The 25,877-nt window shown below is 42.4% G+C and overlaps 1 protein-coding gene across 1 annotated transcript in view; it reads left to right on the forward strand.

The window, feature by feature from the left end:
* Window positions 1–25,877, forward strand: part of TEDC1 (tubulin epsilon and delta complex 1) — a 78,756-nt gene that overhangs the window by 39,746 nt on the left and 13,133 nt on the right. Inside the window, exons 6-7 of the mRNA XM_074152215.1 lie at window positions 11,940–12,026; window positions 14,934–15,146. Of these exons, the coding sequence (XP_074008316.1) occupies window positions 11,940–12,026; window positions 14,934–15,146 (300 nt within the window). The remainder of the gene's footprint in view (window positions 1–11,939; window positions 12,027–14,933; window positions 15,147–25,877) is intronic.

Below are 25,877 nucleotides of genomic sequence, written 5' to 3' on the forward strand. Positions count from 1 at the left end.
TTCCTGATACTCCTTAAGAAAGTGAAAGACTCTGTCCAGCTGTGCACTGTAGAAGCAAAAGCAAGCAAATTGTGCAAGATAATGTATATTGGTATTTCTAAGACAGATTCAAGTCAATTTTAGAAAGGATGACTTTGAAAAAAGGTAAATATAAATGACTTGCCTTTGGATGCTTTGTGTGGTCTCCTGTTGAGGCAGACAGTGGACCAGTTGTCTTGGGTAAGTAAGTCCTCTTCTAACTTCCCTGGTCATCCTTGTGCTGCTGCTGGAGGTTTTACCCCCCCTCCAGAAGCAGTGGGGGTTGACTTCCAGATCCTGTCTGGAAGATGGACAAGGACTATCCAGAGCCAAGAAGCAGCTGGAAGTCAGAGTGGAAGTTTGGGGTTGATGACAGGAAAAGGGATGAATAGGTACCCGTGGGAGAGTTAATTTAGGGAGGTTGGAGAGGCTAGAAACGTGTATAGTGACTCTTCCTCATGCTGTAGAAAGGAAGAAAGAAGCCTCTGCAGGAGCTAAACTGCTTTAAATCTCAAAGATGAATATGATCAAAACAATCTCCTCTGTTTCTCCTTCCCTGCAACTGTCTGTGGTGTCAGATGGTTTTCTGCTCATCTAATGCCTGCTGTTACTGTCTGGTTCAGTTCCGCCTGCTCTGGGACATGCACTTTCCACCTCCGCAGTCCCCTCAGATCCTGCTGGTGGTTCTCTTTCAAAGTGGTGTGGAGCGTCCCATCCCAGAAGGTGGCAGAGACATGTAGTTAAAGAGCTTTCAAAAAGGCAGAGACAGAGAATGTGCCTGTGTTTATGTATCACTAACAGAAAATCCTTAGATCCTTATAGCCGAGTTAGTTAAGGGTAGGCTGGAGAAGTGAGTGATAATGTGAATGGAAAATTGGTTGGGCCGCTGAACTCCAATCGGTGTCTGGTTGTTAGTGCCATCCCTTTGGGATCAGCTTTTGGGCCAGTACTGTTTAACATCTTGTTCGTAGCTTGAATGATGGGATGGAGCACACCACCAGCAAGTGTGCAGACGATACCAAATTGGGCACAGTAGTGAATAATACACTGGAGGGAAGCACTGCTCTTCAGGGGGACTGAGGTGGGCTGGAGAAAAGAGCTGAGAGGAGCCTTAGGAATCTCAGTGAAAGCTAGTGCAAAGGTCTGCATCTGGGATGGAGTAGCCCCTTGCAATGGGGCTGGGAGCCAACTGCTTAATAAGCAGCTTTGCGAAAAAAAAGACCAGCCCCTGGGGGTCTAGGTGGACAAAAAGTTGCCCAGGAACCAGTAGTGCGCACAGGCAGCAAAGACTGCATCCTGGGCAGCGTCAGCAGGAGTGGAGCCAGCAGGGCCAAGGAAAGAAGGATGGAGGGGATCTTCTCTCTCTTGGTCCTTGTGAGACCGAGTGCAGGGTGTCCGGTTTGGGCTCCCCAGCACAGGACAGTGGCATACAGGAGCAAGTGCACTGAAGCCACTGAGGTGGCCAGGGCTGGGGCATGGGCTGGGCTCTTCTCAAAGGTGCACTGGGACAGGAGAAGGGGCAAGGACACAAGCTGGAACGTGAGAAATCCTGGCCACATATAAGGGGAAAATGTTGCCACGAGGGTGGTCAAACTCTGGAACCAGATCCTGGCGAAGGGGTGACATGTCTGTTGCTGGTATTCGGGACATGCTGGAGAGAGCCCTGAGCACCTTGCTTTCAGCAGGAGATTGGATTACAGACCTCCAGAGGTCTTTTCTCACCTACGTGGTTCTGCTCCGCAGAAGACAGCGTTGACGTGAGACCAGCTTCTTCAGCTGACAAGCACTAGCTTGTCACCCAGCCATGAATCACTTCATTGTTGAACTCTGTACCTGATTTCACCTTCCCAGTGCCCCTTCTTGGGAAGGATGCTCTATTTTTTGATTACTCCAGGCAGTTTTAGTGCTAAAATATTTCTTTAGATATTTTTTAAGCAAGGTGGCCTCTGGCTGCAATTAGTGTCCCATTGGAAGAACTGGCAGCATTATATAGCAACACTAAAGCAAATCATTCTATCTCATGGCATTATTACCTTGATCTGAAAATTTCCCCAGGCTGCAATTTGTCACTAATATTGCCTTCAGCTAAACTTATCCATACAAAAAAAGAGGAGTTAATAGAGCTGCAGTTTTGGAGTTGCCATCGCCTTTTTTTTTTTGGATGAGTTATTACTTAGTACATTTTATTGACCAAGCATGTAGAGTTCTTGGTCCTTGAAAAATGATGCAGTGGTTCATCACGGACTCCATAAATTGTTGGACTACGTAGCAGCAGTATCTCCTACACCATAAGAAAGGAAGGTATCTCTCAAACACAGTAGATAGGTTCTGCACTGAAGTAGGAACTGCACTATGTGGCTTGACTGATATGAACACTTGGTTGTGATTGCCAGTGACAGAAAAACTGATAGGATGATACTGAGTTTCACTGCCTCTTTTGTGCTTTTGCTTGTTTTATGCCATACTTAACATAATTTGAATGCTGTGACAGTGACAATGACAGTGACATACTATAATATAATTCCACCTGAGACAATGCAGCTGGAATTAATAAGCTGGAGAGACAAGGCTGAGGTGCTTTGTCATCAGTTGGTATTGGATAATTTTTTTTTGTGGAAGTGCTAAAAATCCCAGTGGTGGGACCAAACTGCCCCAGCTCAGGTGATGGTTGGGCCGGCACAGGGAGGCCAGGCCGGCCCTGTGGTCCCATACGGTGCTTCGGAAAAGGTTGTACCAGCATCGTATCTGGTGTCTGTAAGCTGAATGATGAAATTCCCATTTACCAGCTGGGTCAGCTGAGGCTGGTGTGCAGGAGCATGTGTGGTGTGAGAGGTGTGTCTTGTGTCCACATTCATAGCAAAATACCCTGATCGTGCTGCCTCTTGACCTTCCTTGGAAGGTAGGAGACTTCAGAGTGAGAGTTACTTACATGCTGCCATTCTTTGGTGATGGAGTCTGAAAGGGTCTCATTGGTCCAGTCTAGTGGATCTTAACTGGGATATTGGGCCCTGAAGGAACAAATTAAATCTCAGGAAAGAAATGTTAAGGTGAGGAGCTTTAAAATTTATAACCTGTCTCTTGAATTGTGCCTTGAGGCTAACAGTAGCCACTAGAGAGTGCAGAGCATCTTTGCTTGTGGAGTCTTTACTGTTGTTTTCATCCAAAAGACAAATCAGTTATGAGCTTCTAACAGGAAAGGGACTTGAGGCTTGTCACTCTGCTCTTGTGCCAAAATATGGCTATTGATGAAGGCTGATCCTGAAGTGCCCCAGAGCTATGATGATCTTGTGATTGCTCATTGGGACTTCTGCTGTCCTGCATCCACTGCTGCATCAAAAAGACACTTAACCTGCCTGGAAAGTCAAGCACTGCATTTTCCAGCCTCATGCTAGTTAAAGAAGCAAGCTACAGTTAAATTCATATATTGCAATGGTTTTAGTCACAACTAAACTGTTGCTGGAAAGCTGAACTGAACTGAAATTTTTTGTTTAGAGGTGAGAATGCAGCTCAGATTGGGAGGAGACTGATAGAGCTTTTTTTATAGCCTTGCAAAATTAAACTTCTGTGCAATTGGCCCATAATGTTAACTCAGCTCTACTGGCAGGTATTCTTGGTTTTCTTAAGTAGCCGAGGAAATAAAGTTATAAAATCAGCTGTTCCTCATGCTTTGCAAGTTATTGCAAAATTGTGGTTCTTTTTAAATATGTTTGTTGCTTAATTTAAAGGACTGTGTTAAGAGACTAGCAAGAGAAATGAATTGACACAAGGGAGACTGTAGCAGACTTCAAATTAGTAGTTTCTCTAGTCAATAGTGCATACTTTAAAATGTATGAAAATATCTGCATGCATGATAGGCTATGATGGCTTGTCAAAGAAGAGCTAGGCTGGGAGAAACTGTATTCATATCAAGTTGGCAAGCTTAGACTAATCCGCAGTGTTTAACTAACACGAATATCTGTGATGTTTCTGTGTACTGTTGTGTCTCCAGTGGTGAAAGCCGTTTTTCTTTATGTTTCTCTTTCAGTGAGAGCTAAATTTTATTTAACATTTATTAGTGCTTAGAGGTTGGGTTTCTGTTGCTGTGGATGCTGTACAAGCCAGTCCTAGTCATGATGTACATCTGATGGTGCCCTGGGAGGGCATGTGATGCCAGGCAGCTCCGTCCTGGACAAGCTGTCCTTTGAAGCAGAGCTGGGAAAGCCCTGGGTGTCACTGCTCATCCGGTCCTAGGTTAGGGACCACATGGTCCTTACAGGGCAAAAGAAGATGGCAGGGAGCTGGCAGGCAGCTGTGGGAAGGTCTACGCCAGGAAGGCACTTCTGTGGTGCCTCCAAGCCCCAGTTCTTGCAGGGAGCAGACAGGGAAGGAAGTGGAGGCTTGGGAACCTTATGTGGCCTTTGGGAATGGAAGCCTGTGGTCTGCTCAGTTGAGAACAATGAACGCATACAGAAAAAAGTTTAAGAGATCACTTATGCACAACTTTTACTACATAGCCCTTTATTTTGAAGAGAAAGTACTAAAGCTCGAAGGAAGAAAAAAAGCCAACCTCTTGGCTTAGTAGGTGTTTGCAATACAGGCTGGTAAAAAAAAAAAAAGGAAAAAGAAGCAGCAGCATTTCTTCAACTGTGTATAAGGGTAGTGTTTTTGTCTATTCACTGCCAAATGTGCAATAAGGATGTCAAGGAAGGACACAGTAGGTGGATATAATAAGCTGGTGGCAAGGATGGATGGGATAATAAAGGAGGGGAGGGTAAAACCTAAAGGGTTTGTTCCCCCACTGAAATTCGTAGTCGTAACAAATACAGAGGAAAGGAAATGTTCCTCTTATGACGAGCACTTCTTCATAGTGTAGTAACATCCAGTGTGGAGACATACAGAAACCAGGGTATTGGTACTGTTCAGAAGTGTAGCATCAATTCTGAATTCAGATGAGTTTAAAAAAAAAATTAGAAATTGCTTGTTTCTGTTGGTTTCTTTGTGAGTTCTTGTGGTCTGTTAAAAATATAGGAAAATGGGAAAGTATACGGGGGAATAAAAAGAAAAAAATGAGTATGGTTAATGCTTTGTTCTGTGTACAAAACCAGTCTGAATAAAAGCAGATGAATAAGTCTTTTTTTGACATCAGCTACATGGGGGTTCTGATTGGCAGTATGATATGAACAGCGGTCAGGCACTACTATGATACAATTTGGTGCTTTCCTTTGAAATCTTCTGGCTGAGATTTCTCTAACGTAAATTGTGATTTTTTGGTACGTCCTGGATATGCTTTATCTGAGCATATATTCAGCTACGGGTAATTTACTACTGCCCAAAAATTTGGCTCTTCAGGTATGCCAATTTAGGCACCAAAATCAGTGGTACCTTTGGGGAAGAAAACGTGTACCTTTTCCGTTCTCATACATCTTGATCTTGGCTGTTAAAGTATAAAACTCACGCTTCAGTCTTCTCTCTCGTGATCTTTTTTTTTTCCTGTTTTAATTTGTGCCATTTCCACAGGGGAAAAAAAAAAGCGAAGTGGTCTATTCATTGACCTGTTCCTCTGCAAATGAATGTCATTGTTAGTACATCTCAGTTCATTGCCTATCAACGTGAAAGCTGTAGTACAATTTTTATGTGCCAAATGCCTCATTTTGTTTGCTTTAAATTCCATTTTCTTTCAGTGTCATTTTAAACAGCTGTTTTCTAAATCCCTCCACAAATAGCAATTATGTTTTATAATGATTATTTTTGTCACTTAAGATTTTAACTAGTGGTTTGATTCCGTGCTCTCAGCAATGTAAACCTGAGACAGCTGAAGTGAAGTTTGAGCTGTGGTGGTATAAAACTGGTGTTGGTGAATGGAAAAGTCACATATTTTATTTTAGCTGTTGGATGTTTTGCACACATCTAAGCATCTGGAATTATACTCCTTCACCCAGAGCTGCTGTGTTTTGTATTTTATGTATTTTATCTTCTGCAAAAGGTCCAAGTCCTGTTTTCCCTTATAGTCTGCACCACAAAAAAAACCCAAAACAAAACAAAAAAAAAAAACAAACCAAAAAAACCCCACCAAAAAACCCCAACCATTACAATTCCAAAAGAGATGATGCTTACCAGACACAGAAATACCTGCTTCTGGAGCCACAGAGGGCCTTTCCCTGTTCCTACTTGTGTATTGGTCAAGGTCCCTGTGGGGTCCATAACTAGTAGTGGGAGAAGTTCTCAACCACTTCTGTCATCCAGGAGCCTTTCTGATCCACCCGCCTTATGATGTTTGGGCTGCAGCGTTTCTCCTGCTCTGTCTCAACCCTCAGCAATATTTCACAGGCAGAGAAATGACTCGAGTAGATCTTTATTTGCCTTGTGGCTGGAGGCTGCTTATTGGTCTGTTGGTTTTTGGTCTTCAGCTGCTTGTACTTCACACTACTCCAGCGTGACTTTCTAGTTTTCAGGCCTATTTATTTTAGCTTCAGCCTTCAAGGGATATGTGGGAATGTCTTAAACCAGCTTTGCTTCTGAAGAAATCACAATGTGGAACTGAATCTTGGAGCACTAAGTGTGTCCACCTACGGTATTGTTTTTTTCCCCAGCCTCAGATGTTTATGGTATCAAGATTTTCTCTATTTTTTTGGTGAAGGGGTCTCAAAACTTAGCCCTGCTAATGTGCAATTTGGGCAGTGCATGCCATTTAAAACCAAATGTCATGCAGCTAACAGCCTGCCTGCTGAGAGGCTCTCATTGGTCAAGATTTGCTTGTTTTTTTGGTAAGGGAGTTCTGTATTAGTAGCAGACATGAAGTTGTGTTGTAATTTATTTCACTTGGTGCTTGGTTAGGTATCTAAAGCCTTAAATCCCAGTTATGGTTTACTTCTGGTAACCTAAGTTTTGTAACTTTTGTAATTGTAAATGTAAAAATGTAACTTTTTCATGTGTGTTTAACCCTCTTTGTATTTTTTTGGAAGGAACTTCTCTGCTTTTCTCCTGCAGTGCTTAGATATTTAGAAGTAGTATTCAGATTACCAAAACTCAGGTTGACTAAAGCCATTTCTTATTCTTCAATTGTTGCTACAGCATTGGTAGATAAGGGCAGAGCAACAGATATCATCTACCTGCACTTATGCAAAGCATTTGACACTGTCCTACATGACATCCTGGTCTCTAAATTGGAAAGGCATGGATTAGATGGATGGACCACTTGGTGGATAAGGAACTGGCTGGATGGCTGCACTCAAAGGGTTGTGGTCAATGGCTCAATGTCCAGGTGGAGACCAGTGACGAGTGGTGCTTCTCAGGGATCAGTACAGGGACCAGTGCTGTTTAACATCTTTGTCGGAGACATGGACAGTGGGATTGAGTGCACCTTCAAGTTTGCTGATAACACCAAGCGGTGTGGTGCAGTTGACACGCTGGAGGGAAGGCATGCCATCCAGAGGGACCTGGACAGGCTTGAGAGGTGGGCCTGTGTGAACCTCATGAAGTTCAACCAGGCCAAGTGCAAGGTCCTGCACCTGGGTCACGGCAATTCCAGGCACAAATACAGGTTGGTCTGAGAATGGATTGAGAGCTGCCCTGAGGAGGACTTGGGGCTGTTGGTGGATGAGAAGCTCAAGATGACCCAGCAATGTGCGCTGGCAGCCCAGAAATGCCCCGTCACTGGAGGTGTTCAAGGCCAGGCTGGATGGGGCTTTGAGCAACCTGGTCTAGTGGGAGGTGTCCCTGCCTAGGGCAGGAGGGTTGGAACTCAACAATCTTTAAGGTTCCTTCCAACCCGAACCATTCTATGATTCTATGATTATTAAACAAATACAAGTATGAAATAGTGCCTTGATACTTTCCTTGTATAGGCTTTCATACTAATCCAACCCAGTCCCAAAAACTTGAGTCACGCTTGAGATATTGGCATTTGGAGTGAGGTTGGCAGTGATCTGGAGTCCAAGGCAAGTTTTCTATCTACAGTCATATGTGAATATGTGATGAATCAGCAGTATTTTGTCTCTGAGCCAAGAAACATAATTTATTGCTAAAAGACCGTTTTTTATGTGTCTAACAATAGGATAATTTTCTGAATATTTTGGCAGAGCTATTTTTGATTAAAAATACTTTTGCCACTGATACGGTAGTTGAATTATGATCTGTGGGCATTAGAGATTAAATACTCGTTGCGTGGAGCTCTCTGGAACTGAACCTGTGAAAAGGATGTATTATGCTGCAAATTATTAAATATTGATTTCTGTAACAGTCTGCAGGCATCAATGAATTTAGCAATATGCTAGTAAATAATATGAAAAAGATTAATATCTCAACAGAAAAAGTAATTACAAATATGTTTAAATAATTATTTTTGTGCAAGTTAGGTTTGTGGATACCAAAGAGGACTCAACTTTGGCCTCTTGTTGAGTATCCAAAACCACCTAGAAGATGTTGTCCCCCTAGATGTTGTCTGCAGCTGAAATTTCCAAAGTTTCCTGAGTTCTGTGAGCTGAGTTGGATGTGGGATGTTTGGCTTTAGAGATCGCAGCTGCGAGTCAGAAGGAGCGAAGCTTGTTCTTTACAGAGAATCTTGTTCTTTATATTCTTCTGCATCGCTCTGAGGTTTCCTGGCAGCCGGCTCTGAGAAGACTCAGTTAAGCACAGTTTACCCTCTATGGCAAAGCTGTTGCTTGCAAGTCGTTTGCAACAGTGATGGTTTCTTTACAATGGTTTAGAGAAGTTGTTACTGCAAAGTGTTTGCTCTCAGCATTCATTATGGAATTACTTCTCCACAGAGATAAGCAATTTGAATTTGTCATTACTTTTTCTCTCAGTGTAAGTATTTTAGAACAACTTCCTCCAGAAGAATGAAGGAAACGGATTTCATTGCCTTAATTTTATGTGGAGGGGAAGACAATTTTCATATGTTATCCCTAAGCATCACTTAGATATCCACGTGAGGCACATTTTTGACTTGCTGCTTCACTTCGTTCATGAGACAAAATTAATGCTCCTCTGCAGATGTTAGTCTTTAAATTTCATTAGGAGGCATGACAACATCTGTGTCCTTAGGTCAACGAAAATGAGCAGACAGCTTTAGTTGCAGCTTGCGAATTTGTCTTACACCTTGAGCGGTTTATGTGGTAGAAGTGGAACTGCTTATTGCATATAAAGTCACGTCTGCGAGAACTGTAGTTGATACTAAATGAATAAGAAAAGGTACTGTATTTGGGGAAATGCAGAGGTACAGTTTGGGCTTTGGTTTCCACAATTGCAAACGCAGCTGAAATGCCAGCTGTGGCATGGCTGCGATGAGCGACCTAAGAAAATGTATGTGTCACAAAATGCATAGCTTAGTTAAAGAACGCTAAATGCTCAAGAGCAGCTTGAGTAAAGGATGAGGCTGGGGGAAAGAAGCTGGCTGGTATAGACAGCTGTTTATTTGCTAAGTGCAGGTATGTCTGAATGAAAGGCTGTCACCTCTGGGTCACGTGGAGATTCTCCTTGTGACCAAATTCATGGCATGCAGACATACAATCCAATGTCCTGTCCCCGCCTTGAATGTTTGCTTGCTTTTATGTTTTCTGCTAAGGTATCTCAAGGATATTTGTAGTACATTAGTTTTTATTGTGTTTTGCTTTATTCTCCATGCTGCGATAACATCAGAGTCTTGCAAAGCCCAAATAAAGAGTGGCAGAGGATATTGGCATCCAGGAACAGTGCCTTCAGTCCCTTGGGGCAGAAACTCAAATATTGGCTATTGCAGGCTGCCTAGCGCTGTCACGCTGTCACGGTGCGTTCCAGCTAGGTTGAAAACTCTCGTCCTAGGATGAGCGGTGTAGTCATCCCATTACTCATTTATGGCTGAAACAATCTAGCATGCAGTTGCTGGCCTGATATTTCTGAGGGTGGTAATACCTTAGTGAATGGTGAGTATGCGATAAGTAGGTGAGTCAGATGAATGTTTTCAAATGAGCTGTTCAAGTTTTGCATGAGTAATGGAGCAGTTAAAAAAAAAAACCACAACAGAAAACCGAAACAAAACCCAAGGAAAAAAACAAACCCCAAAACACAAATGATCCTGAAAGGCTTCAGAGGAAGCTTTGATTGTTGTTAAGGTCAGTTAACTCCAAGCCTGTAAATGATCTGCTAGTGAAGTTTCAGAACCATATCCCTTCAGTTGTAGTGTGAAAGCAAGTGGCATATGGTTTTTTAACATTCAGGAGCTCCTCTAATGAGACTAAAACTAAAGATGATGACTATTACTAAGATTTTTTTTTTTGAAGGCTTAAAATGAAAAGCTCCCCATTTCAACCTTCAGCCCTCTTTAGCTGTCACAAGACATGTTCATACTGCAATCATACACAGCTCATGACTGCGTTACAAAGCTACTTTAAAATCAAGTAACTTAGCTGTTGCCTGAATATTTAATCAACTTTTTGGCTGGGTTTTATTGCCAGCATCAGATCACATAATGTAAGCTGTTTGTGCTGTACATATACCTATGAAAAAAAGGAGAAAAGAAAAAAGGAGACAGAAACTCATTCTTCCACCTTTCATATAGCAGCTGAGCTTGAAACTACCAAAGTCATTAAGCCTAATGCCAAGTGTCAGTTGCATGAACAAATGTGTAATAATTGTATTTTGGATCCAGCAGTGTTTTAGAGCAAACTGCTCATAATTTCCAGCAGTTACTCTTGCAAAGTGCATTCTTTTCTTTGATTTCTTTATCTTAAAGTTATATCTGCGGAATAAAATTGCAAAGTCAGCTCATGCTTTGCAGTTACTTAAATTATATGCTATGTAGTAAGTAACTAAACCCAAGAAAGATGGCAGAAGATAGTTGTCTATATCAGGTGGATTTAACTGGTACTGATCTGGTCCTTATCATTATCTTTGAGACCATATACTGTTTGTGTGTCATCTTAAAAAGTTGCCTTCGGCGTCAGATTGGTGATAAAATAGTTAATTTCAAATATATGGCCAGTACTGAAATTTTTAAAGCTGGTAAGCTCAGAGTTATACCTAATTTGTTCATCTATCATTCTTTCCAAGAACTGTTGTACTGATATATAAATGCTTAGTCTTGGAATGATTCTTTCTTCATATATGTGTGTGTATACATGCGTGTTATGTATATATTTATGAAAAAATTATAATTCGTATAGCTAGAACATAACCTCTCTCCTTCAAGTGCTCTCAGGTAAAGGGAGGGATTCCTCAGGCAGCAGATCAGACAATTTATAAAATGCATAACATTTTTAGAGGGAGTTCTTCCATGCTATTTCAGAGCATCAGAGATCATCTCAATTTGAGTGATCAGAATAAGGGATGAAAGGTTTCCGGGGAGGAGGCAGAGGGGACTGGAGATACTGGAGTTCTGAGTTTTCTACAGGTGTGAGAGCAGCATGGGAAGGAGATACATTGGACTAGTGGAGGTACTTGTATATCGCAGCTGGAGTCATTACTACTGAGTATGAGGAGACCCAGTCCAAGACCAATGGTGTAAGGTTTAGCTGAGAGAAGGCTGTGTGTGGCCTGGAAGAGAATAAGATGTTTAGACCTTACAGCCTTGATAAATGTGAGTGAATGGAAAAAAATACTCTTGGAGAAACATAGCTTATTTTGGTAGTCAAGAAGCATAGAAGATTTTAAGATGGTCATGTATCTAGGCTTTAATATATCAGAATTATGGCTCTTTGATCCCTCAAAACAATATGGAAACTCACATTTATTTATACAAAAGCTGATGGTGTTTGTACATTTGGGGTGAGGAATAAATTGGTGATGCTGGGAAAAGCGTTTCACATCACGTTTCCGCAGCTGGTTTTACAATGTTCTTGTAAAGTAACGTAGTGTTGTCCTGTGTACTACTGACACTCTTCTTGTACTTCAGACCAAACACACATTTTGTTTAGTTCACAAGTGACCAACGTTACCTGATTTTCCTTCCTTTGTCTCCTTTCCTCTAGCTATTGCAGCTTCTAGAGTCTGAAACCATGCAACTAGAAGCCTTTCTGGAGTGGAAGCAACTGGAACCAGTTTATTGGCAGTGGATGGTAATGTATCAAACTGATTTTGAAGGGTGCAGCTTTTTTGACTCTAACAAATAGCTGACCACTTCCAAAGGCCCCTTCCCACAAAAATAAATGCTGCAAACCAACTGTTCAACAGCACTTGAGAAAAAAGAAAAAAAGCCTTTGGTAAAATAAGGCATGTTTTCTTAGTTCTCCGTCATCCCTCTGTTTTCTTCCATAAGACTCGCTCAGCTAAGAGGGCAGAGTGGCAGATTTTCATATAGTTAACACAAATGAAACTGCCTGATCTTCATCTCTTTAATGTTTTTTAAACATAACAATCATACATTTTCTTAAAATTAAATGGCTTTTCAGAAGAGGGGCTCTAAGCTTTATTGCAGACTTGAGAACAACTAAATTTGCAAGCAGCTGATATTGAAAACAACTTCATTTTTCCCAGCCAAATAGTGTGTTGAAATTGCCGATTTCCCCTTGAACTGTGTTGAATGATCATAAGAAAATCAATAAGCCTTTCTCTGTGCATCTTAGGATTTTTCAAGTGAGTGTAAACGGTACCATCCATCTCAATTCTCTCTACAACTCTTGCCCATTCACAGTTGCTGAAAATAATTCTTTAGAGCAGCACGTTAGCAGTATGAGTTTACAAAATTTTGAGAATCAGTGAGCTGACTGTTAATTGCCTATATGCCATGTTCTATATTAAAAGCGAGGCAAAGGAGTGTAAAATTACCTCACCTGTCTTGAAGAGTACTTCTGTTGCAGAGCCATTAAAATTGCCATGAGTTCTATGCCGGTTTTTGCTTTACGTGTCTACCATCTTAGGGTCGTTTGGAAAGCATCAACACTAGCAGAAGCCTGGCTCCAAATAGGCAAAATGTAGCTGCAAGTGTTACAGCATTTTGGTGTATCCACCAAAACCTTTGCCTCTGACCTGTTGAACAGTGTGGGGAGTATTTTGAGTGTTAATGTGCTTCCTGGAGTTAAGTCCTAAATAAATGCTTGCAAAAAACCTGACCAGCACATCTTTTTAAATTTTTCAACAGGCTGGATGGACTGTTTGCCTTTTTCTTTTGTTTTGCTGAAGGTGGTTTTTGTTCCAAGATGCTGTAGGATGTGTGGGAATGAGATGTGCTTTGAGGATACAGGAATTTTCTCTTTCCACTTAACCCGTGTTTTGCGTTGCTGATCTGATGGATGGGGTGATTCTTGCAGAGCTACTGCCAGGTCTTCCTGAGGGTTGTGGGCAGGAGCATGACATAACTACAGCAACTGGAGTGACTGTGGTAATGTTACTTTAAAATTCTGTCATGTAATAAATTTAAAATTAAAAAAAAAACCCACAAACAAACCAATAAAAAAACCCCAACAAAACCAAAAAGATTTATTTCTGTGCAGTTTCTGTAGCTTGTCAGTGCCCAGAACATCTCTGCGTTGTCATGAGCTGCTGGACCTCGGCACTGCTTGTCCCAGTTTGCAACGCTGATGCTCGCTGAGAAAGGAGGTTTTGTAGGGTGTCTTTTGCCATTCTGATCTATCTTACAAAGTTTTTTTTCTTGTATGAGCCTAAGAATCTCTTGCTGTGAATTAAGCCAGAGTTTTTAACCTACCTGCAGAGAAGAAAGAGGGGGGGGAAATATTCCCATCCTCTTTATAGCAGTCTTTTATGCAAGTGAAGGCTGTTAGCATGTCAATGCCTTCCCAGTCCTTGTTTCTAGGTTGAACAAAATTGGTTCTCTCAATGTCTTCTTGTAGGCCATTCATTCAAGTTTTTGATGGTTGTTGCTGCTCCCATATGGGACTTTCCCTCCCATTTGTCTGTGTTTAACTTCAGGTACCTCACCCGTATGTCAGTGTTACAGTCAGCGCTCTTCTGTCATGAAGACTTGTGTTGATACTTTCTAAAATGGTACTTGACTTTAACAGTATGACATTGGTGACTTTTGGTTTTCTGACTTCTCTTCCAGCAGTGTTGCTGCTGAGCCAGTAATTATGCATTTGGTTTTTCCTTGCCCCTGTGTAGACCATGCTGCTCAACTGCTGAATTTCCTCTTGCTGTTTTCAAATTACTTCTCCAATTCGTGAAGATAATTTTGAATGCAAATTATGTCTTTAAAAGAGATTATGACCTCTCCTATTTAATGTCTTCTTGATAACAATATGGAAATAAATATTTAATGCTCTTTTGAATGAGGAGGCCTGGGTCCTTTAGTTATGCTCTGCTACCCTCGCTTGAAAACTCTGTTTCTACATAATCTGTGCACCACAGTGCATAGGTCCATGCATTTCAAGGACTCTGAAATTATTTGGTATTTGTTTGAGTATTTCAAATAATGGTTGCTATCTCCAAGGGCAGTTGCAGAAGTCATTATAGAACCAGGTAGGTGGTCATGGTCAAGCAGAGCTGACAGAGCTCCTGACCAGCCTGAAGCAAGGATCTCTTGGGAGCCCGCAACTTGTAGAGTTTTACATGGGCACAAGTGATCCTGTGGGTGTTACAGCTTACTGTGCCACACAGCAGATGGGGCTCTCCCGAACAGTGTAAGCACTTATCTCCCTCCTGGTCATCACTTTCTTAAAATAAGTCATAGAAGTGCATCCAACCTCCTGAGTTTGAGGGGAAGGGCATATCTAGAGCTTCTGCAGCACTGGTAATCTCTGTTCCAGGAGTGTTACTTTATGCTTTAGTGCAGCTTACGCTATGCAGCGCTTCCTGAAATAAGCTAGTTTAGTAACATAAGTTTTCTGTTAACTTAGAAATATGTTATAGTGAACTGAGGAGGTTATCTCTTAAAATAGCTGTGAAATTGTGGAGCAACTGTACACTGAGATGGCAGCAGTGAATTCCTAGTTATGAATTACCAGGAAGATGTAGAGAGGGAAATCATTTTAGTTCCTGCTGAAAAGTAACTTTTATTGTTTCTTCTCTAGGAAACTGTGCTAGATAATATGGCTGAAGAGGGAAATATGTGCAAGTCCCAGGACGCTCATGTAGAGAAAAGTGGGCTGCCGAAGGCGACTTCAAGTTGCCCCTGGGCTGACAGTCTGACTGGGCAAATTGACAGATTATCCAGAGATTTAACGACTCTCCGTGACCAACTGCAGAAGCTTGTAACTCACCGAAAGGCTGCCTGGTGTGAGAAGGTAAGCCTTTGGGTGGCATTCTTGATCATTAGTGACTTTTAAGATCCTCTGTTTTTCAACTCTTTTGCTACGCCCCGTCCTAGGGCAGCCTCCCTGTTGCTGCTCTGTGTCAGCCTTGCTGCCGTCTCAATGTCAGATCTACAGTTACTTGTCTGTTTATGCCCACAGCATGCCAGGTCATCTTTCAAACACAAAGTAGGCATCTGTCCCAGAGAGACAGCATGCTGAAACAAAATAAATGCTCTTTTGGAAGGGAAAGCATCAAAGGATAGGGGTTGCAGAGGAGAGAAGGGAAGAGAAGGAAATCATGGCAGCCCCCGGAGGGGATAGAGGCAGCAGGTTGAACGCATTGGTAATGGTTATAGTGAGAAAAATAAAGATAGGTATTTGCAGGGAAAGGAGGGTGGGAGAGGCTCACCTTTGAGCTTGTCATCTTTCACTGAGTTAGTAATCTTTGAAATGTCTGATGGGGGAAGGAATAAGAAGGATTTGAAACCTGTGAAGTGAGAGAAGGGACTAAGCACAAGATTTGGTGGAATAACAGACTGGCCGTGGGAGGCTGGCTGTGGGGGAAAGCAGGTGATATGCAGGAAGCGTACATGGTATTCGCTGACATAGGGATGGGGAGACACTGGGAAGCACCCGGAGGGGGGCGGTGGGGCGTAAGTAAAGGAGCTGTTAATGTAAATGCAGAAGGTGAATCTTAATGTTAACATGCTGGCACAAGGAGAAGATATGATGAATATGCAGACATAAAAACTAGTAATTTCTTTCAGGCATCAAGAGGAAAGAAGGATACCAGAGAATCTATGAAGCCTGTGGATGGAGAAAAAGTGAAAGAAACAGTTGGGGCACATAGAGCAGTAACAAAAATGCTGTATCACTGTTATGTGTCTGTGTTAACTCAGGAGAGGGGGTTTGTTTGGTTGTTGTTGTTTTTTTGATTGAAGTGTTGGTAGACAGACAGGATTATAGATCAGCTAACAAAATGAAAAGTGACAGGTTGTCAGATCAAGGGGTATTTGCCCAAAAGTTCAAAAGTGTCTGGCACGGAAAGTGTGTGTAGAGCTGATCACTCTGTCTTCCTTTGAGGATAAGGAACTAGTCAGGATCGGTTGGATAGAGACAGGCACAAGGAGCTGCTGCTTCTTACAGAGTATGGAACTTCTTCCCACTGGGTACGGTGGATATAAGCCGTGTACATGGATTCAAAATCTGTTGGACACATTCTTGGAAGAATAAATCCATCACAGAATATTAAATACACAGATATGAATTGCAAGCTTAGGACGTTGCAGGAGTACAAATTGTTGCATGCAGGATGCATATTCTGAGAAGTATCTCCATATATTTGTCGTTGTCTTTTCTCTAGGCATTTGCTCTGTCGATCACTGTCAGTGATGGGGTACTGTACTACAGGTCTCTAGTGTCATCAGATTTGGTTGATTTTATGGCAAATTAGACATGACTGTTGCAGGACAACTCAGACCTTGAATTCTAAAAATACAATTTCCAATGGGTGATTTCCAAAGCAAGATATGCTCTGACTTGTCTTAAATATAACAATACATATGCTGTTAAATATTATAGAATCATAGAATTGTTTAGATTGGAAAAGACCTTTAAGAACTTTGAGTCCAACCGTTAACCTAATACTGCCAAGTCCACCACTAAACCATGTCCCTAAGCACCGTGTTTACGTGTCTTTTAAATACCTCCAGGGGTCATGACTCAGACACTTCCCTGGGCAGCCTGTTCCAATGCTTGATAACCCTTTTGGTGAAGAAATTTTTCCTAATATCCATCCTAACCCCCCCTGGTGCAGCTTGAGGCCATTTCCTCTTGTCCTATCACTTGTTACTTGGGAGAAGAGACCAACCCCACCTCTCTACAACCTCCTTTCAGCTTGTTGTAGAGATTGAGAAGATCTCTCATAAGCCTCCTTTTCTCCAGTTCCCTCACCTGCTTCTGATGGGACTTGTTCTCCAGACCCTTCACCAACTTCATTGCTTTTCTTTAGACATGCTCCAGCACCTCCATGGCTTTCTTGTAGTGAGGTGCCCCAAACTGAGCACAGTATTCAAGGTGCAGCCTCACCAGTGTCAAGTACAGGGGGTCAATCACTTCCCTAGACCTTCTGGCCACACTGTTTCTGATACAGGCCAGGATGCTGTTGGCCGCCTTGGCCACCTGGGCACACTGTTGGCTCATACTCAGCCAGCTGTCAACCAACACCTCCAGGTCCTTTTCTGCTGGGCAGCTCTCCAGCCACTCTTTCCCAAGCCTGCAGCAGGTTGTTATGACCCAAGTGCAGGACTTGTTGAACCTCATCCCATTGGCCTCGGCCCATCGATTCAGCCTGTCCAGATCCCTCTGTAGAGCCTTCCTACCTTCAAGCAGATCAACACTCCTGCCCTACTTGGTGTTGTCTGCAAACTTACTGAGGGTGCACTCAGTCCCCTTGTCCAGAACACTGATAAAGATATTAAACAGAACTGGCCCCAATACTGAGCCCTGGGGAAAACCGCTTATTACCAGCCGCCACGATGAGTATACCCGTCCAAGCCATGAGCAGCCAGTTTCTCCAGGAGAATGCTGTGGGAAATGGTGTCAAAGGCTTTACTAGAGTCTAGGTAGACAACATCCACAGCCTTTCCCTCATCCACTAAGTGGGTCACCTTGTCATAGAAGGAGATCAGGTTTGTCAAGCACGGCCTGCCATTGATAAACCTATGCTGACTAGGCCTGATCACCTGGCTGTCCTGTATGTGCTGCGTGATGGCACTCAAGATGTTCTGTTCCATAACCTTCCCTAGCACCAAGGTCAGACTGACAGGCCTGTAGTTCCCTGGATCCTCCTTTTGACCCTTCTCGTAGATGAGCGTCACGTTTGCTAACTTCCAGTCAACTGGGACCTCCAGTAAGCCAGGTTAGATGATAGCCAGGTTAGCTCTCTGCTGATAGCTAGGTTAGCCAGGACTGCTGATAAATGATGGAAAGTGGCTTCTTGAGCACTTCGGCCAGCTCCCATAGTACCCTTGGGCGGATCCCACCTTGGCCTACAGACTTGTGTATGTCTAAGGGGTGTAGTAGGTCACTAACCATGTCCCCTTGGATTATGGGGGTGTCGTTCTGCTCCGTGCCGCTGTCTTCCAGCTCAGGAGGCTGCATACTCAGGGAACAACTGGTCTTACTATTAAAGACTGAGGCAAAGAAGTACCTCAGTACTTTTAAGTACCTCAGTCTTTTTCTTTGTCACTATTATTCCCCCGGCATCCAGTAAAGGATGGAGATTCTCCTTAGTCCTCTTTTTGTTGCTAATGTATTTGTAGAAACATTTTTTATTGTCTCTTATGGTAGGAGCTGGATTAAGTTCTAGTTGGGCTTTAGCCCTTCTAATTTTCTCCCTGCATAGCCTCACAACATCCTTGTAGTCCTCTTGAATTGCCTGCCTCTTCTTCCAAAGGTCATAAACTCTACCTTTTTTCCTGGTTTTTGTGTTGAATGTTATATAATAATCACACTGAAATTTTTTTATGCTTAAATTTGGAAATGAAGTCTAAAAAGATTAACTGATGAATTCTGTGTTGTACTTTGAAATATTCAAATTAGATTTGAATGATGGCTGGTCAAGTTCCAGTGTTCCTGAGATTCAGTGAATGTAATTTGAGTTTATGACTGTGGGAAACAAATGGAGTGCATCTTAGCGTGCTGTTAAAAGGATGGTTTATCAGAAGTGCCTCCTTCTACATGCCCTGAAACGGAATTGTTTTGCAATGCTACATGACAATGTTTTTAGGAATGCTGGGGGTCAGATGACTCTCCATCAATCCTCTTCATATCAACCCTTCCTTTGAATAGTGTTGCTGCTTATGTGTTGCTTTCTGCCTGTAGCCTGTCTTTTTTTTTCCCACAGTCAGGATTCTTGCTGAATGCAGGCTCCTCTATCAATTGTATGTTTCTGCCCCCTTCAGTCTTTTCCCTAGAGAAATAAGCTTATCAAATCTTTCCTTCTGTATTTATTTTTTTCAGTCGAACAAAGACAAGATATAGCAGTAGCTAAAGTGGTCATTATCTCTAACTTTGTATCTTGCGATACTGAGACATCTGGAAATTCTTTTGGCTCTCACAGGCATGCCCAGCTGAGGAACAGTACAGTTTATTATAGCTCTTGTGCCCACTACCTTGTACTTCACGGAGAATGTGATAATCCAGAGTAATTATGTGTGTTGTTACCAGTAGGCCTGATGTCTGTGCCAGGCAACTGAGTAGAAACGGCTCCTAAGAAAAGAATTAAAGGAACGTGATGAAACGTGATGTACTGGGGAGGAGACAGCACAGTTTTTGCGGAGAAGAATCATGAATCTAAAATCTGTTGGAGCTCTTTAAAGGGACCAGTGAGCATGTGGGCAAGAGAGTTGGATTGACGTCGTTTAATTGCATTTACAAATGGCATTTGATAAAGTCCCTGAAAAGATTCTCAACAAAAATAACCTGCCCACGTGGCCGTCTTTCCTCTCACCCTTGAGCAGGAAGCAGAGAGGAGGCGGCTGTGATGGGTTTGCGGAGGCGATCACTGGTGGAGCCGCACGGGCTGCGCTGCTCAGCCTGTGCATGACTGCTCTGGGAAAGGAGGTGGATAGTGAGGTACCCAGGTTGAGATGAGGTTGAGATGGGGCTAAATCCCTCGGAGCACATGAAGGACAACAGCAAAGGATTTTTGAGGGCCCTTGTACTCAGTAGTGAAGTGGTAATGTCAGATAAAATTGGATGAAGAGAGATAAATCTAACAAAATGCATCCGAAGGGAGAATCATAATTTTATATGTGGTGGGTTTTTTTTCTGTCATGTGAATGAGTTCTTAGGTTTATAACAATAGTTCTGTGGCAATGTGAGTGGTCAAAAATAGCAAACTGAATCCTAAGAATTGTTAGGAAAGCAAAAGAAAGCAAAACTTAAAATATTCCTGGAATGCTGTGTGCAGTTCTGGTCCCTGTCCTAACTCAAAAAATATGATGTGGTTGAGCTGAAAAGCACAGGAATGGGAAGCGATGATGACCCGAGTTGTGAAAGTGTTTTTCTGCACGGGAAATTTAACTAGGCTAGGGCTCCTTGCACTAGAAGAGGAGAGAATGAAGAGGGGGTGTTGCACTGGAGCAGGAGGAAACATTTTTGAGTGTTCTTCTGATGCTCCTTGGTTCTCATGGTGGGTGAACATAAAGGAAATTACTGGACAAATTAATGAAGAAAAAAATAATTATTAAGCAAGAAATATGAAAAATATTCTCTGGTCAGGAAAGTCATTCAGCTGCAAACTACTGGAGTTTAGGAAGTTGTACCTTCCAGTGAGGTATTGTTATATATATATGTATTTTCTTGTTCCTAAACTTAGTCCCTAGCTATTTGCTATTGACAGCTATTGGAGACAGTGCTGGGTTAGATGGAGCTTTGATGTAACAAGGTACAGGTGCTCTTTCTTTACATCCAGTTTTGAGCATCACGTTTCAGGAGAGAAATTGGGGAGAGCCAGAATAGAAAAATTAGAATCAACACTAAGTCTGGAATGTAAGGTCTTCATGTTAAAAATGGAAAGACTAAGGTGAGGTGTATGAGTCTTTGAATATGAAGAAGTTTTCTGTGGAGGAAAGATTATGATTTTTAATTTTTTTTCTGCATGTCCTCAGTGAATGGGACAAGAAAGGGTATAAAATGTAACACAGAGATTCTTATTAGGTACTAAGGAAAAAAATTCCTAATGCCCAGGGCAGAGAAACATTGCAGTAGGTCGCCTGCTGAGCTGTGAAGTCTCCATCCTTGGACCCTGCACAAACCAGGTTATGCAAGTATCAGTCAGAGATGGCTGAAGAGGAGTTGGACCTGCTCTAAGGCTATAGATTGGGCTTGAAAACCTGTAGAAGTCTGTTTCGCTTCTGAAAAATACACGATTTATTTATTTATTTAAAACTGTGTAGAGTTATTTCAGGTCTGTTAAAAGTCATCACTACACCATGATGTCTGGTTTGAACCACTAAACACAACTGCTTATTATTCGGGATGTGATTTCAGGGGCAATGTGTCTGTTTGTTGCAAGTGTGACCATTTGCACGCTGTGATGCTGGTAGATAAAACTATCGATCTTAAATCTTTCAAAATTAAAGAACTTATTTGCCTTATTTTCTTTCATTTGTCTCTTTGTTTTGCTCTTTTCTTTTGTTTGTTTCTGCCTGCCCCCGGCTCTTTCTTTGGTTATGTGCTTGGAATGACCCTGAAACCATTTCCTCTTTCAGGGACGTTCACTAGAAGACATTTGAATGTTGCCGTGGGATTTGGGTGATTTGTGAAACCCTGATTAATATGACATTTTAACTGATATCCATCTCTAGGCAGCAATGTGTTCAGTATCTTGGAGGAGAAGAGGCACATGACAGAGGTGTGATCTGAATACGGCGCTTTCTTACTGTTAGCTTTGGTCTTTTCTATGCAGTACTGGGCAAATAACCATCACTTCTTTGGTGACATTTTGGGGATTTGTAAGTTCAGTGAAATGGTTAAGCTTTAAAAATGTTTCTCCCCTTGGAAACAAACTTAACTGTAAAAGACAAAAACTACTAAATCCAGAAAAGAATTTGTTTGTTTGCTTTTTTGTTTCTGAATATTTCATGTTATCTACTCCTCTATTTGAGGGGGGATTTTATTTCAGGCTGTTTTAAACATTTGGCATCCACAAGCTGGAATGCAGAATATTTTGACTTCAAATGTTCATCGTTTCAGTTCTAATCACATAAATGTTCACACCGTACTGAGCTTTTGTTGAAACTTGGGATACTGTATCTTGGGATCCTCTGTGTTCACTAGCATTTTAAAGCAATCCAGACTCTTTTGAGATGGCGATATGATGGGATGGAGCTTGCTCATGCATACATCTCTGAAGCATGGCCTGGAAAGGCTGAGAGGCATTAATCTGATCTTGAACAAGCTCCCTCCTTGTTGGAGTCCTCTCCAGAAATACTGGTGGCTGTGCTTGCATGCTTGGCTCATGTTGTGCCTGAGTACCAAGAGGGGAGACTTACGAGGTTGTAATCCCTGGTCCATATCAGACTTCCTTAATGACAGTGGAAGAGCACACCGAAACCTGCACTTTGTTTTTGTTTTCTGTATTTTTCTCCTGATTGGTTGCGTCCTCTTCCGTTCAGTAACCCCCAAACTCCCCGAACTGTTGCACCCACAGCCTCGATAGGGGTGGGAGAATGCAGGGCTGCCTGTTTCAGAAGAGACGGTGCCCTTTGGATTCATAGTGTGTTGGGGAGGGGCTGTACGGGAGAGGGATGCTTTGTTTTCTCTCGCTGGGGAGAGGGGAGGTGTAGGGGTGGTTGTTGGTGGTGGCAGGAATAACCTGGGGCGCTCCGTCAAGTGGCGATGGCGTGGGCTGAAACGCAGAGAGGCTTTCGCTCCATAGCAAGAGTCCTGTGATTCACTCAAGAATTTTGCCACTACCAGCTCATCACAGCACGCTCCTGGAGACCTTGTAGAGTCTAATAAAAGAAGATTTTATATTTTTTTTTTTTTTCCAAGGATCTTACATTTATAAAAGACTGAATGCTTTTTGATGCACTTTGATTTAAGGCTTCACTATTGATGTACGGAAGCAGCTCCAGAGGCTGATGCTGGAACAGTCCTACATCCTTCTGGTTTTGTTGAGTTTTTTGGTGGTGTTTTTTTTTTTTTTTTTTTTTTCTTACTGAGCTTGAGTTGAATTTTAGCTACTCAAACAAGTGCACTTCCAAAGTTTTTCTGTAAGCCGTGTAATGAATTTGGAGGGGGGATGAGGAGCGGTGGGTACCCTGGGAGCCGCTGCCAGTGCTTGGTGGCTGTGTTGTGTGTGCGGCTAACCCGCGTGAAAATAAAGACACGTGCATTCCGTGTATTATGGATGAGGGAAATGCTGAAGTCTCATTATTTTCCGCACCATGTGAATGGTGAGGGCACACAGTGGGGATTGGACTGGCTCCTGCTGTGCCGTGTTCCCTCCTCCACCAGTGCGGGGCTGGGTTGTGTTTCTGCTGCGTTAAACCCAGGGCTTGTGGCGAAGGGGCAGCTGAGCTCTCGCTGGAGAACTCTCTGAAGGCTTGTAAAAAGCTTTTTTTTTTTTTTTTTTTTTTTTTTTTAAAGCAAACCGTTCACATTTCATCTTTGCCACTTCTCCTGTTCATTCGAGTTCTCTGGGCTTTCTGCTAATAGGAAGATGTTAATGTAGCAAGTAGTTAATTATCCAGGCTGTCTGGGGTGCAGGAAGTGGAGGAGTTGGTAGGGAATGGTTCAGTGCCGGCGTATTTCCTCAGTCAGCACATTCTCTTCCCCTGCCCCTTCCCCGGTCCCGGAGCGTTTCTCTGTTCCACTTTTGTGTTTGCAAACCTCCATCTGGAGCACCAAGCAGCTGTCAGTGGAGCTTTTCATGCAAAAAGAAATTGAAGAACTAGCAAGGCCACAAGAGCAGCTTTTGGAAGTGCATGGCTGGCTGGGCCCAGATGCCTGGATAGGGGGAGGAAACCCAGAGAGATCAACAGAAACATCCATCAAAGGGAGCAATGGAGGACATGGACAGGAGGATGGCAAGGGGGGACAAGACTAATGGCTTTTATGTGTCGTTCTTATTTAGTTAAATGTAGGATTAAATTTGCTGCTGATGGAATTGCCATGTTATTAGATTTAGGTTATTAGAAAGCATGGATCTGCTGTAAACAGTAGGAAGTAAGATCCTAATGTTTGTTTTCACTCTTTGCTCGTGTATTTTCTTGCATTGTTTTATTTGTCACTCATCAGTATTCCTAGCAGGAGATCTGGGGCTGCTCACTTCTGGTAAGTGGCTGTGGTGGAGATCCAAATGATTGTTCTGGAGGGCGGTGTGCTCTCTCTTCTTTTGGAAGGAGGAAAGAAACCATCTCCATGCATTGGTTTTCCTCTCAACAGCAGGATCTAACATTTGCGTTAGACCTGGAGTCCCTTGTTAGCCTGGCTTAAGGCTGGTGTGCCTGTGGAAAGTTACTGCAGATAAGCAGAGCTGGGAGTTTATTGAAAGAATCTTGCTTGCTTCTGAGAACCCTATGCAGGTTGGTCAGACTTGAACAGTCAACGTTAAGCTTGCAGCATACAAAGAGATGAAAAAGATAAGTATGTATTCTTCGTTTGCAGATGCAACTTGCTGTGCAGATTGCTGAATGAGTACTGAACTGTGTGAGAGACAAAGAGACTCTGTGTACCAGTTGCTAAATCAGCAAACCGATTTCAAACACACAAAAAAAACCTAACTGAAAATAAATTACCCAGCCTGACATTTTTCATGGGGCTTATATATTCTAAAAGACTCCAGCTCCTTAGGGAAGAGAGAAACATTAAAAACTTGAGTGCTGTCTCCTGTTTTGTGTGCAGAACTCTAGGGTTTGAAGTAAGCGTAGGTGAAAGTTTTTGTTGCTTCCCAAAAAATGCTGTTTTCCCTTCCTTTGCCGAAATGCAGAATGTTTGCTCAGGTGACAGGATCAGTTAAAGTATAATCAATAACCAGTGTTAATATTTTACTCGCATTATTTGCCAAGATGTTGGATACCTACCAAGGCAATGAAACGTAGTAAATGCAGCTGAAGAATTATACTGCAATAAATTTTATATGAGCTTTATTTAACAATAAACTGTAAAAAAACTCCATCCCAATGAGAGAATGTTTTGTAGTGTTTTAGTGCATTTTTAAGAAATAAGTGTAGTACTTACGTTCCCACAGTTAAAACACACAATAAAACATGGACAAAGACGAGGAATGCCTGTAGGGCTCTGATGTGCAAGGTATATAAGATCGTAGCTCCCAGCACTGCTTTTATCTTTGAATGTGAAGAGTTTAGACGCTGATGGGTGGGATTTGAGGTACCTGTGACCATGAGGTTGCTGGATTTCGAGGCTCTTGCAAATGGTGAGCCACTGCAACAAATGTTATCCTCCACAAGGGCAATATCTTGGGGACACAGCTAATTCTGGCTGACAGAGGCCATGTTAAACACCATTGCCAGCGGCTGTATTTTAGAGCAGCTCTACCTGAAATGCTATTAGTGTGTTTTACTGAACCTTTCAGAATGGGTTTTGGGGACAGTAACTTCCAGGAGGTATCTGGCTTGCTTTATAGCTCGGGACAGACTGTCAAGATGGGTTCCTCCACCACCAGCAGGAGTTACAAGCGTTGCACGCTTTGCAGTACGGCTTGGTTTTTAGGTGAGTTGATAGAGGTGCTTTTAGGAGGACTGTTTGCATTCATTCATTCAAAGCTTAACTTTAAGTGTCCTTTTTTCTTAAAACCTTGGCCTTGTTCTCTCAGTCCTCTGCCCTGAAATTGAGAGTACTTGATCATAAGAGGAAAAAGTATCCAATTCATTTCTGTGTCTTTGTCCCTTGTGCTTGTAGAAGAGCTGACATAAAAGTAAATCTGTAATTTAATATTGTCACATCTCTTCTTCCCAGCCAGAGGGGCATCTAAATAAAGCTTTAGTACCCTTCTGAGCTTAGAACTCAATACTTTTTAACTCCTTATCTTACTGCCTCTCTCAAAACCCTGAGAGCTGTTTGATTTTTTTTTTTTTTTTTTTTTTTCCCCTTTACAGAATAGCTGTTAGGGCCCAGCCATTGACTGCTGCAAGAGTCACGATGGCCATTCCCATCCACCTGCAGCTGCTACTCACCCTCAAAACTGTG

The sequence above is a fragment of the Numenius arquata genome, chromosome 8 (assembly GCF_964106895.1).
Source record: "Numenius arquata chromosome 8, bNumArq3.hap1.1, whole genome shotgun sequence".
Classification (NCBI taxonomy): domain Eukaryota; kingdom Metazoa; phylum Chordata; class Aves; order Charadriiformes; family Scolopacidae; genus Numenius; species Numenius arquata.